We start from the raw sequence: 17,651 nt of genomic DNA on the forward strand, positions 1-17,651 counted from the left end.
ATTTTGTTTTAAATTAAGGTGCAGTTAATTGAGCATAAAAGAGAAAATTTCCCTCTCTGGCATTGCAAATTGCTAATTGTTTCGATTTATCATGAAACTTGTATTTTGTTCTTGTATTATTGTTCTGATTCAAGTTCAAACTACACCGTATTGTCATTCAATAAATTTGAGAGATGAAAATCTTCATAGATTTGAGTCATGGCTTGTCATTGAAGGCCCCCGAGGTCAGATCTGTTGAGAAATTGTTCTTTAGGACATAAATATCATCTTTCCTTCACTTGATTTATCTTCAAATCGATGCTCAGAGAAGAAAAACGATTTGGATTTCCTTCCACGTCATGATGGTAAGAGGCCTGACAAAAGAGTCAACGGACAGTTCCCGTGCCAATAATCACTACCCATTAAGCCCATCTGGCCACATACGGCGCCGTGACCTTGGGGAACACCTCTCGGTCATGCACCAGAGTATTAGCCTACGGCCTGAGGATTGACATACAATAGAAAAGAACTGAGGTGGCAAAAGAAAGGTTTAAGGTAATTACACTTCACTATTCATCAGACATCTCGTGGACCGGGAGATAATGTGCACGTGCATGTCGACGATGTGGTCGGGACAACCATACCCTCTGTTTGACTTAATGGAGGTGCCCATTATCGGGAAATGAAAGGCTGATTCGAGCCGACGCTCTCTGCGTTGGTGCTTAGACAATGTCTGATTATGAAAAGCACGTCTGCCGGTGTCACACTCCTGCACGTCCGCAGATGCCTGTATTTTTTCTTTCTTTCTTTCTGTCGATCACTTCTCCTCTCCGTCCTTGGGTTGTTGTGATGTCGGTCGTCATGTTTTCCAGTGGAACCGTACACCAGCAGGAACTTACCGGGCTTCTCCTGTGTCTGTGCTGCGCGCTGCCTGTCAGACGCCGCCGCTGTGGAACAGGAGAAGCCGGGGAACTCGCCAGAGAGAGTCAGGAGACATCGGAGTCACAGACGAGTGAGAACTCACTGTAATCCTCGGTCTCTATACAGTAGGACTGCTTCCGAGGATTTCTGCAGCTACTATTAATGAACTAGGCTGAGGGGAAACCTAAAAGGTGGAAAAGTGAATTCCTCTTTAGTCTCAAAGGTTTCTACACCATCATGTCATCAGAGATTTAAGTGCATCTTTAGCAACTCTGTTGGTGTCTGTCGCTAACAGAACAGGTGCACATTCATACATTCATGCAAACACAAGCAGAGGACGGCATCGATCAAAGGTGGATGAGGATCTGTAAAGTCGATCTGAAATCCAGGGAGTTCCAGTGAAGTTAGCCGAACACCTGTCAATCACTCATGCTCTCAACAAGGATCTACATGCAATGAACCATTCAATGTGACGCAAAAAAATGGGGAAAAAAAATCCTCATTTAGCTTTTCACAAGTAAATGTTTCTCAGTGTTATCTCATTGACTGTCGGGCATGTGGCTCCTTCTCTTTATCCCAGGCCTGACATTCAGCAGGTTGCATGTTCCTATGGTCCAGTATCGCTGTTCATTTTCTTGACACGCTTGCTGTGTAAATTTTATATTGTATATAGGAAAACTTTTTGTTTCATTGTAATGAATTTTAGAAACTTTTTCCCCTCTTGTTAACACGATGCAGCATGTTCTTTTTCTGATAACACTGAGTTCAACACTGTTTTCTACATAGGAAGGAAGTGTCCCCGTCTTTTGTGGATTATCTTCAAGAATCCTGGCATACCCCTTCTCTGATCCAAGATTTAAATAAAAGTCTGGGGAGTTTCCCTGATCTGCTGTAGATTTTTCAGAGCTTCTGCCCTCCTGTGATCTCTGGCATTCTTTCAAAGACTCGGGATCAGCGTGTTGCTCCAACCAAGCTACAACTTCAGCTATAAATCTGAAGTATCTCTATGAACTAAAATGAAGACGTTAGTGTTAACGTATAGGGAGTCAAAAGTAGTCACTTCACAGTGATTCATTGTCAAGTATTTCAATTCTGAATGTTAGCACAGAAACAAAAGATTTGTACATCGTTACCTCCCAACCTCTGGATGTAACAGAAATGCTGGCTTGCCTTTTAGTCATTGCAAACAGATGCCATGTTTTATTGGGAGTCATAAATTCACGCTTGAGGCACAATCACTGTTTTGTTCAGTTGTATAACTGGGAACATGAGAGCCTGATTGCATCTGAAACTCACCGACCCTTCGCTTCGCTTTTAAGGTGTTTTGCTTTTCGTTGGGAAAAAAAAAAAGACTTGTAGTTTCACACAAAAACCTTGTGTAAGGGGCCTTTAAAAAAGATTTAATATCAGCGAATTACAAACATAAGTAGCTTTCCTTAGTTTTTTTTTTTTTTTAATTAAAAAAGTGTTTTTCACAGGACTCAAACACTTGACTGCAATTTAGCCCAACAGAAGCAACCACTAACCCATCTTAACGACAAAACACCTCCAAAAGGATCTGAAGTGCTTTTTCTGGATATTCGAGGGATAATGTGAGTTGCGAAAATGTGCATTAGTGGAGCTGTTTTTCAGGAGCAGCAATTTTCCCTTACATCACCCCCATCATTAACTGACGATGTAAATCACCTCCTCATGTTCCAACACCTTAAATAATGTTTCACTTGTGCGCTGAAACCATAAAGTCAGGCAGCACACTCACATGATAATGAAGCTGGTCTTATTTTTCACACCAACACATGAATGGAGTGGGGAAAACAACACCTCCAACATGTTATCTCTATTTGTCCAACAAATGCGAAGGATTCAGGTAATTACTGTTTTAGTGATTTGGGAAAATGAGTCTTACAGGCTGTGCTCACATGTGAGGAAAACAGCGTTTTCACCTCGCCTGTTAATAACATACATCCTCTTACAACTTTAATGAAGCTAAAAGACAATGTGTTCAATGTGTTCAAACAAAAGATCCCTTTTTTCTGTGCAAGTATTTATATTTTGGGGTGATAATTTGTTGCCTCACATTTTCAGCTTTTTTTCCCGTGTAAACATTTGTTTACCGTTCACACAATCATCTGAAGCTTCCTCGTCTTGGCGATCGGGGGAGATAACATCACAGATTCTTTTTAATAGAGCTGGGCAACGATTATTTTTTTTAATCGCGATTAATCGCACCCCAATCCTGGAGTTAATCGTGATTAATCGCGATTAAAATGGCTCATTTGAAGTCTGCGGATTCCATTCAAAATGTGTGTGTGTGTTACATAAATAATTTTACAATTTATCAAATATGATTTATAATAGCTTAAAATATCAAATCTTTACCAAGATTTCCCCCAAACACACACACACACACACACACACACACACACACACACACACACACACACACACACACACACCAACAACAACAGAGCAGATGAAAAATAGAAGTTTCTTATGAGCGCTCACTTCCTCAAACTTCATCCTATTTCCAAGACAGCCTTAAGTCAGTCACGCCGAATTTTGCCTCATACTTACCTTTATTAAGCCTGATTGTGTGTTGAAGGGAAATGTACTTTATTTTGCGTGTTTGCAGCGCCTGAAAAACGCCCAGCTGGCCGAAACGCTGCACCGACAAAACACGCGATTTAAGTTTGACTTTCATTTTCTTCATACTTGCGCTCCTTATTTCAATTTGTGCCTCATACCAGCATTTTCGTCGTGATTTTTCTGATAATTCGGCCGAGTTCAATATGGACCCTGTTTCACCGCTAAAAGTGCGTGTGTGTGTGTTTTTGACGCTCAGCTGGAGCGCGGTGTCTCTTGGCTCGGGGCACAGGACAGATTAGATTAACGGCGACATTTTTTTTCTCGCGCGATAAGACTCTCGCGATAACGCAGCACGTTTTCGCCGTTAACGGCCCAGCTATACTTTTTAACTACGCATACATTTGTGCAGTCTTTCCTTGAAGGGATCCTCATTTTTTGTTGTCCAAGTTACATCGTCTTCTTTATTTATTTTGCTGGTTGCACAAGAGCTACACTGCTCCGCACTGCCCCCCACTGACCATCAGTGGCATTGCTCCATTTGAGTCTGTCCAATGAACACATTATGGAGCCTCTGGAGCGGATCCGTGTCACCTCAACTGTGCCTCACAAAATGTGGAACAGATCCAGAATATATAGATTTTCCCCTCATCCATCTGTCCAATTGAGAAATCTAAACTGTAACACCGAAAATAACTTATTACCAAACTTACACCAATCCAGGGGGTTATTCAAGCCCGTTTTGTTGTATTCCAAAGAAGTACAGTGTTTCAGCTGCACACAATTTAAACAACTTTTGATCTTTAACTCTGAAACAAAGTCATGATCTCATCGTGAAAGCCCAATTATTCAGTAACATTCAAATGAAAGAAATAGGGATTATGGAGCAGCTGGCAGCAGCGAAAGGGAGACTGGCAGTTATTTGCTCACTGAGGTAAGTACACGCTTGGATAAGCTGGAAATAAAAGAGAGAAACTGGCCGGGATTACAACTGCAGGTTGTCAAACTGTAATTAGACAACAAACATAAGAGTAACAACACTTACAGCTTTTATGTAACGAGCTGATTTAATGCGAGTCCCAATATCCAAAGCTAATACTGCATCACACTTTATCCCTGTTGAAATGGAGCACGGTTAATCACTTACGTATATAGCTACAGTACATGAGTATTCATTTATATGTATAGACTCTGGGAATGGCGGTTCAGGTTTTCATAAAATGCAAAGAGGAAAGGTCGGCAACCACTGAGACACATTAAAACAAATATCAAAGCGCTTCGGAGTCAGTGGCTCCAAAGACACGTTAACTCTTTGCTGAGGTGGAAACTGGAAAGAATGAAGACAGACTTTTTGCCACACCGCTGGGAATGGGTTAAATAATTCCACATGTGAAGGGAGTGTCTCAGAAATCAACGTAGGAACTGGAAGTACCACCTGGTGGTTCTAAGCCTCTCAAAGTAGGGGACTTGCTTATTGGTAGAGGCGAGAGATAATAAAAGCTATAAGGGGCAGGTTTTCCTACATGTAGCCAGAGAGACTGAATATTAGAAAGAGTTTCCTCTAGAATGTTCAGCAGATATCACAACATCAAGGCTTGTATCATTGCATTTCCATACGTGGAGCCTACATGCACATGATCTGGTCCAGATGGGCTCTTTTGACGGTGCGGAGCACTCCGGTGTATGAACTCCTCGACCAGATCCCCTATTCCAAAGCCGTAACTTCATCTCAGACTTTTATCCACAATGTTAATGCAAGCGTCTTAAGTCTTACTCACTTCACCTTCTGAGCCAGACAGTGCATTCCCCAGAACTGACTAATGCCCAAGGTTAACCCTCCACCCAAAAAAACTGTTCATTTTAAAAAATGAAAATATTAATCCAAAGAGCAACTCATGTAGTCAGAATAATAAACAGTTGGTCATTTTTATTCACTGATACTTTAAGGTTCATTGCTATTGTTGCTGCATTGTTAGGGAATTTCTGTACGGCTCTCACATGAAGGCTTGTATACACACACACACACACACACACACACAAACATACACAAACACACAGATACGCCTCGTCACAAAGACCCAGTCGCTCCGCTGTGTGATTTGCTCTGGCAGCTGAAACTCAACGATCAGCCGCTGGCGACTTCAGCTAGATGACTGTGGTTGCATTCAGATTTTTAATTTTCCCCTATCAGAGCCAGTATGCGGGGGAACAAATGTCTCCAGTTCTTTCTTTTTCTTATTTTTAAGAATGTCTAATTAAACGGCATACCGTAGAGAGCAAAAATACAGATACAGAAATCAGGGAAGGGAGGTCAGAAAGTCATCAAGGCCAGCAGTGCCAGACCATCACTGGATGAAACAGGCCTTCAGATCACAGGATTCCACTACCGGTTTAAAGCACTTTTCCACAGCTTCAGCAGTCCTCAAATATTTACATTATTTACAAACACGCAGCCACACGTCAGCGGTGACAGCTGCGACACAAAGTGCTCAGATCACCTACAGGCAGGCCGGGGGATTGAACCTGCAACCTTTTAAGTGAAAGACAATCCACTTCCCAGCAACTGAGCCACATTCGCCCACAGAATAAAAACATGAAGACACAGTGTGACTTCTAGTAAAAAAAAAACTCCTTCTAGTAAACACTCTGACCAAAAGAGTTAAAGAAACAATTCAGGTAGAGATAGAATAATAAGAAAGTGAGGTCTAAACTCCAAATATACATTAGTCTCAAATGAGAATTAGAATGTCATTTTGAGGATTTACGTGTTGGTAGTTTCTGGTGTTGTGAATGACAAATAATGCAGCAACACGACTGTAATACTACTACTTATGGCAATATCACACTACTAACAGATGATTATATTTTCTCTAGGTTTCTGAGAGGTGACTACTTTATTTTTAATCTGAGATAAAAGCAGCTGTGGAGCTGCTGTCCCTCTCTGCAGATGCTTGCAGAACCTGAATAAACATGAACTCAAACAGGCCTAAATAGTGTGCGTACACCACCATTCCACATCTCAGCCGATGTGTCACAATCACACCGTAATGCAACCACGTGCTGCACACCATTAGGACCTCCTCAATGAGAAAGATAATTAAAGCAATGTAAGATCAGTGGGGTTTTTTTCCCAGTAACAACAAGCACAGCACTAACTTGCACAAAAGTGGTATTATCAAAGCTTCTCTCCTGCAATCGTCCATCCGGTTATTGAGCAAAAACACAATTCAAAAGAAGAGAAACGCAGGAATAAAGCACGACAGCGCAGCAGACGTGAGCTCTTTGAACTTCAGATGCACAAACAGCATGGGACATCCAGGAAGTGACTCTTTTCCACAACCTGACTTTCAAAAGAATGAACATGACGGATGGATTCCCTCTGCAGCGTGACTTGCAGCTTGCAGTAAAATCAAATGATGAAACAAACAGCAGCCCCCCCCCCCCCCCCCCCGAGTATAGTCCCATCCTCAAAAAGTGTGTGCTGTGCAAATTTAGGCTGCTGCTGTCCGAATCGTGATTTCCAAGTGCTAATGAAGCTTGGGTGTGTTTGAAGGTGCATACTATGATAGGAAGTCAGAGCGTCAGGAAGGGGTCGAAGGTTTTCATGCTCTTGCCAGCATTTTTGGAGGGTTTTTTTTGTCTCGGAGCCTCTGTAATTACCCACTCCTCCACCGATCTGAGTGCACGGACGCTGAGCCAGCTCGGAGCGAGGGCTGCGGTCGGTGCAGTGGGAATTTCTTTGGCACAGAGGCAACGGGCCGACATTGGGGAGGCAGCCAGGCAGCTGGGGCACGAGGATGCACGGCGGCCAGGCAGCATTCCAAACTCCTCCGGCTGGACGTTTGGACGAACAGACGAGAGAACCAAAGCGCCAATTAAAGCTTTGCTGAGTCTTTCGCTGCCACACGTCCTTGTTCATGCTCCAGCGGGGGTGAAGCAGTGCATGTAAATACAATCAGAAATCTGTCAATCATCCATGAGCCGATGTCCTTGTTACTAATGCTTCTCTCATTCCGCCTGCTTTCCTGTCCTCCTTTCTCTCTCATTCCGTCTTCACTCCTTCCCCCCCTCAAACCTTTAAATACAGACGGGATGCAGTAACTGTTGGGTGGGGTCCAACATAGAATTGGGGTTAAAGTTATCTCTGGATAAATGCATGTGTGCTCTTATTATGGCACTGACTCTGAATTAAGGCACATGTGTATAATTACAGGCTGCAGGTTTGACTGCAGTTAACTGCAACATGAATTAAACACGGTGCAACACAACATATCGAAGTGTGACACAAACAAGATACTTTACAGTTTACAGCAGATCTCGGTGTCGTACTGCCCACGGGACATGAAAGTGACGATGCAACTGTTTTGAATTTCAGTTTGAGAGTTTCTGCTTTACTTTTTTTTTCATTATATAAAGTTTATGGTTATGGGAACCTGCAAGCATAAACTTTATACAAGCGGAAGAAACAACTGTAACCTGGGAAACTTGGGCAGAAACACAAAACAAAAACAAAAATCTCCACAAAAACTTGAAACCACAAAATTATCAGCACACTTTTAAAAAGTTGCTTCAACCAAACCAGGATGAGCACTGTGATGAAGCTCATCATTTCCCCATCAACACACACGTGGCCTTTCATAAGACTGACTGGCAGTGATAGACAGGAAACAGGATGTCTGCTTTCTCACAAAAGAAGCCAGATCAGACATGTTCTGGTTAGCGATGAATAGTCTCTGTTAATCCAGGCAAAAATCTCCCAAGTGACTGCCGTATAATAATACTGGCACAAGCCGGTGAGGCTGCGGCCGTCAGAGAGAGGGAGGGAGAAAGTGGAAAGCTTCTTATCGACACAAGCGTGCAGGAATTTGGGCTCGGACAAAAGATGCTCTCGGCTAAAGATCACAGTCTGATCTTGGCGCTTGTGTGTGTGTATAAGTGGAGTGGCTGCTCATAGCCTCTTGTGTCTGACTCATTACGCCATAGCCACAGAAAATGCAGCGGTGAAAAGACGGCTCGCAATGAGTAAAATGTCCAACAAAGAAAAAGCATGTGAAAAGCATGTAAATGAATGCTATATATCACATTTATTGTCTACATCTTTTATTAAAATATCACTTTAATAATATGTAATTTGTCTTAACTTGAACTGACAAGATGTCTGTGTGCTGTATGTTTCTAAACTAATAAAAATGTGAACCACACAAAAAAGGCTGAAAAAGGATTTTTATGACTGATGTGTGAGAAGACATATGCGGTAAATTAAGGACTCAAAATTGTCCACAGGTGCAATTGTCTGGCTGAACCTACCTCCTTCACACAGTTTATCCCACCCACGTTTTGACTTTAAAAAGAACAATTGAAGTAATTTATCAATAATTTGCATCTTTCTGTTGTGTGAACTTGTCTTGGAGAATATTTCATTGTATCATCATGTGAATTCTGCTGCTGTGACAGTAGCTTAAGGTGGGAAACAAAGGAAAGGTCCATACATGTGCTCACCTGTCCAGGCAGGAAAACATCTCCCTGTAATTGAATCAGACTAACTAGACCTGCTCATGTCTCTATCCAAGAGGCTTTATCAACTCGTGCTGTTCCTCTGAACATGCTGGCTGCGATTCTGAAATATTTAAATATTTTGAAATGCTGTATTTTTATGATGGTTTAAGCCATATTTTTCATTAATATTGAAAAGGGGCTTTTAAATATTTCAATTTATGTTTACTATACATACAATTCATTGAAGTGTACATATCATACTAAATCAAATTAAAACACTTTTGCAGTTATTGCCCCTAAACTATGGGATAAATACTTCTGTCCAACAGTCAGTGTTTATTAAATCACACCTTGAAACAAGTTTTTACTCATGCTTTTATCCTTTTAACTTGTTTTCACTACTTTTGTGGTCTCATCTGTTTACTTTTAAATCTTTTACAGCACTTTGGCCCACTGTGTGTGTGTGTGTGTGTTTTTTTTAAGTGATTTATAAATAAAGTTGCTTGTTAAATCGAAATATAAGGAAAAACCAGTTTACTCCCTTCAAAACAAACAAGAAAACAGGAAGACTAATTCATTCTAGTTCACTACAGGGAAAATCTGTTACACAACTAAACCAAAAGCACGCTCCCACTTCTGATTCAGGCTGGAAGTGCCACATGGGAAAACCACAAACACTCCCAACTGGGAAATGGGACTTTCCCAGGTGAGAGAATTCCCAGCAGCAGGAGCGCAGCCGAACCTCATGAAAAGGGAGACGAGAGGAGGAGGAGGAGGAGGAGGAGAAGGAGGAGGAAGCTCATACTACCAGTGAGGTCATCACGTTCACACAATAGTACGTCAGACACGCGCATTCTATCATCAGACAGCTGGTGTGAATTAAAAAAGAAACCGGACACCTCGCAAGTTTTCAGAGTCCTTGAAACAAAACAGGACGAGTCTGCCTCAGCGACTCCAAACACACCGAAAACTCTGCTCTTGAGAAACGTGAACCTCGAGCTGCCGTAGAACAGGCGGGTTGCCGGCGGGACGCGCCGCTCAAACTGCCGAGGTGACAGTCGAAGTGACAGGAAGGCTCCGCCGCCGTGCGTAAAAGTGGTCATGACAGCACCGCCGGGCTTTGCGGTGGAAATAAAATCCCCTCCGACACACACGACGAGTCTGGCAGAAACTTAACGACCGGCTTCAAGCAGCCATTCACAGCCCGGCATCCAGATTTCAAAAAAAAAAAAAAGGAAGAAGAAGGAGGAAAAAAAGTTGTCAGACTTACCGGTTTGGTGAAGAAATGCAGTTAAAATCTGTGCTCGGACTCGAACATCATCGGCGGCGAAGCGCTGAGTCGGCAGGTGCAATTAAAACGCTTTGGAAATGGATGGAAACCACAAAGCCGGTAGACGAGGTTCCCCCTCTGTCTTTGTCTCTCTGACACACGCACACCGGCTCTTCTGTGTGTGTGTGTGTGTGTAAGAGGACATAAACACTGAGCTGGCAGTGAGCTCACAGTGCGTCAGCGCCGAGCTGAAGCTCCCGGCAGCCTGTCAGAGTCTAAACCCCCTCTGTTGGCCGCAGGTGACTGCCACTGCACGGTGGAGCTGGAAGTCCGCGCACATGGAGCCCTGCTGGAGCTGCTCTCAGCTGAATACCCACAACGAAGGAGAAATGTAAAACATAAGCATGCGTTGCGCAGACTCCTATGGTGAACAACAGAGTTGCACAGAAAGTGACTTTTAATTCGAACTTGAACGCATCGTTTAACAGAACAGCCTCATCACCATGGTGCAAAAATGAATACATAAATAAATAATAAAGAAACAGAAACTGATTGTCAAAACTACAAATGCAGAACAATAACACAATTGCATCAAAAACTCAGAACCCCCCCCCACCCCCACCCCAAGTGTGTCATAAACCCTCTTCCACTTCACTCTGGCGCCGGCCTGCACCTGATGAGTGAACTGGCCCCACAGCCGACAATCACAGTCCACCGGTCCCCCCACCAGATTCTGCTGCAGCGCTGCTCAGGAGTGCTGGGACGGGCCTTCCTGAGCGGTGCAGTCATCGTAGCAGTGGACGTGTTCCTCCACATCACCATGACAGCCAGGCCAGCAGAACTGCCTCCAAAGACAACAACAAATCTTGGCGATCCTCCTGAGTTTGGGGAACCAGCAGATGGAGGACGTGCAGCAAGCTGTCGTGGAGCTCGATGCTGTCGACGGCTGTGGCGGAGGCAGTAGCGAGTGTCGGTGATTGGTCCTGCACCTTCTTCCTTGCCCCATGTTGCAGCATCAGGATCCAGGCGTGAGTGTTGCTGGTGGTATCAGGAGCGTACCCTGCCTCAAAATAATTCAAAATGAACCAAATCTGACATTTCAGGCCATATTTAACTTACATTTAGAGAATGCATGCCTACAAAAAAATTGAAGACATATTGGTCTGTCAGCAGCGGGCCACTGTCATCACCTGGGAGAACAGCAGTAATGTCCCACTGTATTGTGTGAAGGCACTCTGGGGCTCTCGCCTTCCTCAGGCAGGCCACATAGTGGATGACAGCACGGGCCATGGTGATGTCTCAAAGTGTGCCTTCAATAGGCCAAAGGTCATTTCTATTTGGGCCCTTATCCTGGCATGGACATGATGTGGGCCTGCTGTGCTCCCCGAGGGTCTGGAAATGGTGAGGAGAAAAGGCTGGTGGGCACATGCTCTGTCTCCCAGCAGGACGCCAGAGAATTCACCTGTCAGTACAGACTGTCATCACCAAAACCTCAGAAACAGGGATGTTCTTGACAGAGCTTTGATTTTAACAGTGGTTATCCATACAAGTTGTGTGGCTCACCTTGTGAGAGGTTCTGGTAGTTTGCAGAGGTCAAAAAGAACTGATGAAGCTTTAATTACCAGGCACACAATCCATATAGTACAGTACAGACAACATATGAGCAGGTTTCTTCGGGACACGATGTAGGATTTAGCATTTTTACGCACAAATTAATCATTCAGACAATCGGCAATGTTGTCATTCTTTTATCACCATGGTGGTGTTTCCTTTTTTTAAATTGCTCTTTAACCTACTCATAGGACTTGATGACGATGTCCTGCTTAGATGGTGAGAAGTTCTTAGCTAGTTGGTGAATCCATGATTCTGTGATCTATTACAGGGGTCTTTTTAAGGAATCTTGATCCAGTTGGTTTCACCTGGCTTGATGAATCATGTGCTCTCATCCTGGGTTGTGCAACCAATGAATCCTGAAGCCTCTTCTTCTGGATTTGATGAGCCAGGCCAAGTCACTCATTATTTTGTATGCTAATAGATAAAAAATCATGAATTGATAACTTGTGTTAGAGCCACTTTCTCACGTTATTAGATTTCAGGTAATTTTAGGTAGAAATACGACTCTTTCATGATATCCATCCCAGTACACGTGCTTTAAAATATGAAACTGTGCTGTTTTTACCTTAAATGGCTTATTGATGTTTCATAGTTCATCTTATGAGACAATGTTTCTCTGCTGAAATACAAATATAATGAGCGACATCCCATTAGCATTAGCATTAACTGAAGCTCTCAGAAACTTTCTATATTCTCTGTGCAAAGTTCCCATTTGGAAAGTGTCCTGTTCTAAGTGAGAAGTAGGAAAGATCCAGCTTTCCTACTTATGGGTTTTTGTCAAAATTCATGAAATGACTTCTAATTTTCAATACATCTGGGAATTTATCTTCTCAAATTCAAATTAAATTCAAGTCTGAATCTATAATAAACTATCCAGTAGAAACAGTAGCTGTAGCACCTTATTTAACACATTTAGCTTTATTCATCATAAAAAAGTCTTAAGCCATTGACTGAATGATTTATTCACCCTCTTCCGCTGTGCTTACCCAGCATCACTCCGTGACTCACAGCATCAGTCAGTCATTACAGTGAGACACAGACGCGTGTCTGTGCCCTCACTGCCTCCCATCCCTCCATTCATCACACAGATCCTCACTGTTCCTGACATGTGAATGCTCTGTGTAGATAGGCTGCGATTTCAGGCAACATTTGTATTCGTGTGTGTTCTATGAATGGCCTTCGTTCAGTCACACTCTATACACCGTAAGACCATCGTATCACAATACACGTCATTGTAGGTCAGTGGGTTAAAGTGAAATGAGGAGCAGAGTCATGATGAAGCTGGCTTGTTACAACAAAAAACGAAGAACCCACAGAGATAACTTTGTGTCCGAGTCACACGATCTGCTGGAAGTCAGGAGCCACTGTGTGTTTAAGCTGGGTAGCTTTTGTAAATAAAATGTTTTTTTTTTTAAATGAATTTCATATTGAAATGTATGAAGATGTGGCATACAAAACTGAAAAGAACTTAAGTTTTGTTAAAGATTGGACATCTTCTTGGCCAGCAATTTTAAAATTCAGCTATCTGGAGATATTATCTCTGATTAAATAAACAAAAACATTGCATTAATTGAACTGAAACAAGTATTTTTGCACTCACTGATGTACAAAAGCTGGAAGTCTTCTTATAAAAGGACGGAATATGCTCCAGGAGAGTGTGTTTGGTGTCCTGTTTTAGAAAAAGTTCACACTTTTTTTTTTTAAATATTTATCTTAGGTAATGCAGGTCATGCATGTAATGTAGGTAATGAGGCTAAACTTATTTCACACACATAACAAACTGCCGGCGGCATAGATCTGACATGGAAACAAGCCTGTTATGTCTAACTGGTTATATGAACGACAAAGCTCCGGTGCTGTGTTAGTAGGAATGTGAGGCGTGCCACCAACATTATTTGAATAAACTCTTAATAATGACCTATTAATGGTATAAGGTCTCTCCGTGCAGCAACACGCCTGATTGTAATGAAGGACTCCTTATCAGGTTTTCTTATGACAATCATTGGATTCTGGTATGTTGGGGCAGGGAAACGCCTCAAACACGCAGAACAGGATCCCGACTCTGTCTTCACCGATGGTCAGCCGGGACTGGATCCATCTGAACAGAACACGGACAAACTGCAACCAGTGAACTGATTTAATTACAAAGAGAAATCCACAGTGACAAAACAAGACCAGCTACGTACGCGAGGTGACTCCGATCGGCTGTAGCCATGACAGCTGCAAGATGTCAGTCACAGATAAACGGTTAGGACCAGGCGGTAGTGCAAAACTACCAAGTTTTTTTTTTTTTTCTTTTTAAATCCTTCCTGCACATGTCCATAGCAAGGCAAACATAAGCACATTTTAGAGCTAACATGGCTACCAGTGAAAACACGTATGTTAAAACCAAGTCAGTCAGTCAGTCAGTCGCCTTCACGAGACGCCATCTCGTCTTCTTCCCGGGAGATTTACGACAGGTACAGTTAAAATGTGACTGACAGTGCAGTGCATGCCAGAGGGAATGGGCAGAAATACAAACAGAAACAAACCTTACACAAATATATAAAAATATGCCATTAGATTCATATCAACAATTGAAGACCGCGGGTGCACTATTTACAGAAAAAAGGCCATATATGTACCAATATTTACAAAAAAAATAAAGACTTAGTTCACATATGAGCATGAGGAGGTTACATAAACTTACAGTGATGAAAGGATGACTTTCAGGTGATGAAGAAATTTAAGAGTTAATTTCTTTAACTTCATTTTTTTTAGTCCTGGTCACATTAGCGCATTTTGATTAATTTTACTTCATATAAAATCTAGACGGTCTGATTCAGTTCAGTTTCACTTCACTGGGTTTAAAATCTGAGCTGCATCTTCTGAAAATGTCACAATTCAATCTTTTACGGTTCGGTAGCTATCAAGGAAATGTAAAAATATACACATAAAAGAAAGAAAAATCTTTCATGATTGGCCAAGCTGAAAGTTTCTGACTCCAACCGCAGTAAAACTACTCAGTGCTGAAGTGTTTTCAGCACAAGACACCGACTAGCTGCAGAACCCAGAGTATGAAAACACAAAGGGTGATTCAATGATGAGAATCACATGACATGAGGTGGCAGTTTTGAACACGCTTCTCCTTCACAGATGATCGCCGCTCTTCGAGGAGCCCCTTTGCGTCACAGCTAACATGAATATACAGCATTTCGATGGGCGACCGGGCAGCTTGTCGCACAAAGAACATGAAAATTAACTTTGCTGTGAGTCACTTAATACAAAACTTTGCTTCACTTCCTGGCAGAAAACCACCAAAAAGCATGTTTACGTTTCATTCAGCTCAATGAGAATACCCAGCGTTCTGCGCATTTCAGCACTTCCAGAGGCTCACTAGCTAAGTTAGCAGCTATCACAGCAGCCAGCTAATCCTCTTAAAGGTCACAGTGGGGGGGGACAACCTTTGCGTTTGGAAGAAGGAAAGCTGAGGTGAAGTGCCCAGATGGCAGGCAAAGTGCGACCAGGTTTTCCAGGCTTGGAGGGATCAAAGACAATCACCGCTTAACCCCGAAGCCTGACGCTAACTCTCGTGAGTCTGTGCAAGGGCGAGCTGGAGTCGCCCTTCACTTCCAGAGACATCTGCTGTGGAAGCAGGGAGAGCTGACTTTTCACTGTGGGTGAAACGGCTTAACTTTTAGCCTCCCGAAGGCACGTGCAGTTACTTAGCGCTCGTCCTTCAGCGCTCCTTTGTCTCAACGCGTGCATCTTCCTCTCCAACAAACTACCGTGATCTGTGTTTGGGCATCTGGATTCATCCCACTGTGATGTAAAAATGTCTAAATGCACACAGTTCAGGGTGGAAATTATTTAAAATAAAAAAAAAAAGAAATCTTAAGTTTTGGCACCTAAAAAGACAACAGAGCAATTTTGTTCTTCGTCAACCCAAAAGCTGATTAAGAAAAACTACTTGAAGTGAATTCTGGGATTAATACCTGGATCTGTAGTGATTAAAATAATAAACAATAATAAAAGATTCACTTCTGTTTGGTCTTGTCCTTCTATATTTTGGGGAGACTGTAGTAACTGTCCAAAACAAGAACAAGTGTACGTGTGTGTCGCCTCAGCCGACCGGCGTTCACCTCTCTCTTCAACCCCTTTGTTTTAATGTTCAAAAAAGAAAAAGGTGTAAGCTACATCTTCGATAAATTAAGTGCTGTAAAAGAAGGCGCTAAAATCAAAACCATAAATACTGTACATGACTGTCTGTACCTGCTACCACAGCCTCGGCCAGCTTTAAAGAATCCACTCAAAGTGATATTTAATGGCAGAAACACATCTTTCCAACCCCTCAGTGTGAAAACTTGAACATAAACAATGCTTTGGCATAGTTCAGGAGAAATAACTCAGTTTTTTTTTTTGTTGTTGTTTTTGAACTTTTCGTGGGACACTGCTTCATCTGTGCTTCAGTCATTTTACACTGGCATCAAAAACTGAACAATAACAGATACGATGTGATCATTTCACTCAGTGAGTGAGTTTTCTGGACTCAATGAAAGTATTTTCAATTATTACCCTTCTTCACATATTGCACTTAAACAATGCTCCTCCTCCCTGTCCAGTCATTACAGGACAGGTTTTGTGGGGATCAGGCGGATCTCAGAGCTGCTTCTGGACACTTGACCAATGAAAGATCAAACATGTTCCTCTGAAACTCAGAGATCATCCAAACAGCTCCTGCAGCATTGAGCCCAAACTGAAAGAAATCAATGCGGATTCACGACCCGAGACAATCTAATGAGAAACATACAGTCTGTGGTGGTTATTCGGATTATCCTCTATTAATAGACATTCGCGTGTTTTGATCGTCGTCAATGCGCTTTGCGTTGGCAGTTCAGGTCAGTGATGGTGAGATGTGTTTGTGTCCAAAAAACTGGAGGACTTCAAGGGATAAAATTCTGTTGAAATGTCTCTTCAGATTGAAAATCCTCTTCTTGACATTGTCTGAAAATACATCCATCTGTGAAACTGTAGTCTTTTTTTTCCCTTCTGTTATTCTGTTTTTTTTTTCCACGCACAGACGCCCCCACAAAAAAAAACTAAACACGCACGTAAAGACATGCACACCATCAGCAACAATAACACAAGAAAACCGTTGTTGAAGTGATCCGATATTCATTAGTCAGTGCAGGAGGGAGGTGACATCCATAGTATGCACAAAGAGACTGGTGGACCGAGCAGAAGACCAAAAACACCAACATCCAAAAAACAAAAAAAAAAAAAAAGAAAAGAAGAGGAAAAGTGCAGAGGCTCATTAAAGTCGGGTTAAAGAGCAGGAGCTCAGGAGTCCATCTGGGTCGGGCTTTCAATGAACTCAGACCCTCCACAGCAGAAGGTGGTTGGTGCTGTCGTCCCTTCCCACCGTTTCGCTGCTGTTGGTCAGTCTGAAGTCCTCGTAGCCGTCGCCGCCAGAAATGACCAGATAGTTGGTTTTTGGAGGGATGTGCGCCGAGGCTCGGTGGCGCGCCGAGTCTCGTCTCTGTAGGCTCCCGTCCAAGGTGCTGCTGCCGCCGCCACCCTGGGACTGATGGCCTGGAGGAGATCAAAACACCGCTTGGATGATCATGTTTGGCTCGGTGGGAGTTTTAATTGGAAGCTAGAACCATTTTTGACACACTGCTGTTTCATCAAGCAACACCAACAAGATGACATTCAGGAGGTTATTTTGCTTTATGTGAAGTGATGAAAATGGTCTATTTGCACTGTTATTAATTGAATTTCCCTCTCATCATATATCTGTGTCAAACCA

The 17,651-nt window shown here is 42.6% G+C and overlaps 2 protein-coding genes across 2 annotated transcripts in view; both read right to left on the reverse strand.

The window, feature by feature from the left end:
- Window positions 1-10,403, reverse strand: part of relt (RELT TNF receptor) — a 31,622-nt gene extending 21,219 nt beyond the window's left edge. The window contains exon 1 of the mRNA XM_030108724.1: window positions 10,250-10,403. The gene's annotated coding sequence lies outside the window, so the exon portion shown is untranslated. The remainder of the gene's footprint in view (window positions 1-10,249) is intronic.
- A 3,583-nt stretch (window positions 10,404-13,986) lies between these two features.
- arhgef17 (Rho guanine nucleotide exchange factor (GEF) 17) overlaps window positions 13,987-17,651 on the reverse strand; it is a 70,714-nt gene continuing 67,049 nt past the window's right edge. Inside the window, exon 25 of the mRNA XM_030108224.1 lies at window positions 13,987-17,434. Coding sequence (XP_029964084.1) covers window positions 17,217-17,434 — 218 coding nt within the window. The 3' untranslated portion in view covers window positions 13,987-17,216. The remainder of the gene's footprint in view (window positions 17,435-17,651) is intronic.

The sequence above is a fragment of the Salarias fasciatus genome, chromosome 14 (assembly GCF_902148845.1).
Source record: "Salarias fasciatus chromosome 14, fSalaFa1.1, whole genome shotgun sequence".
In the NCBI taxonomy this organism is placed as follows: domain Eukaryota; kingdom Metazoa; phylum Chordata; class Actinopteri; order Blenniiformes; family Blenniidae; genus Salarias; species Salarias fasciatus.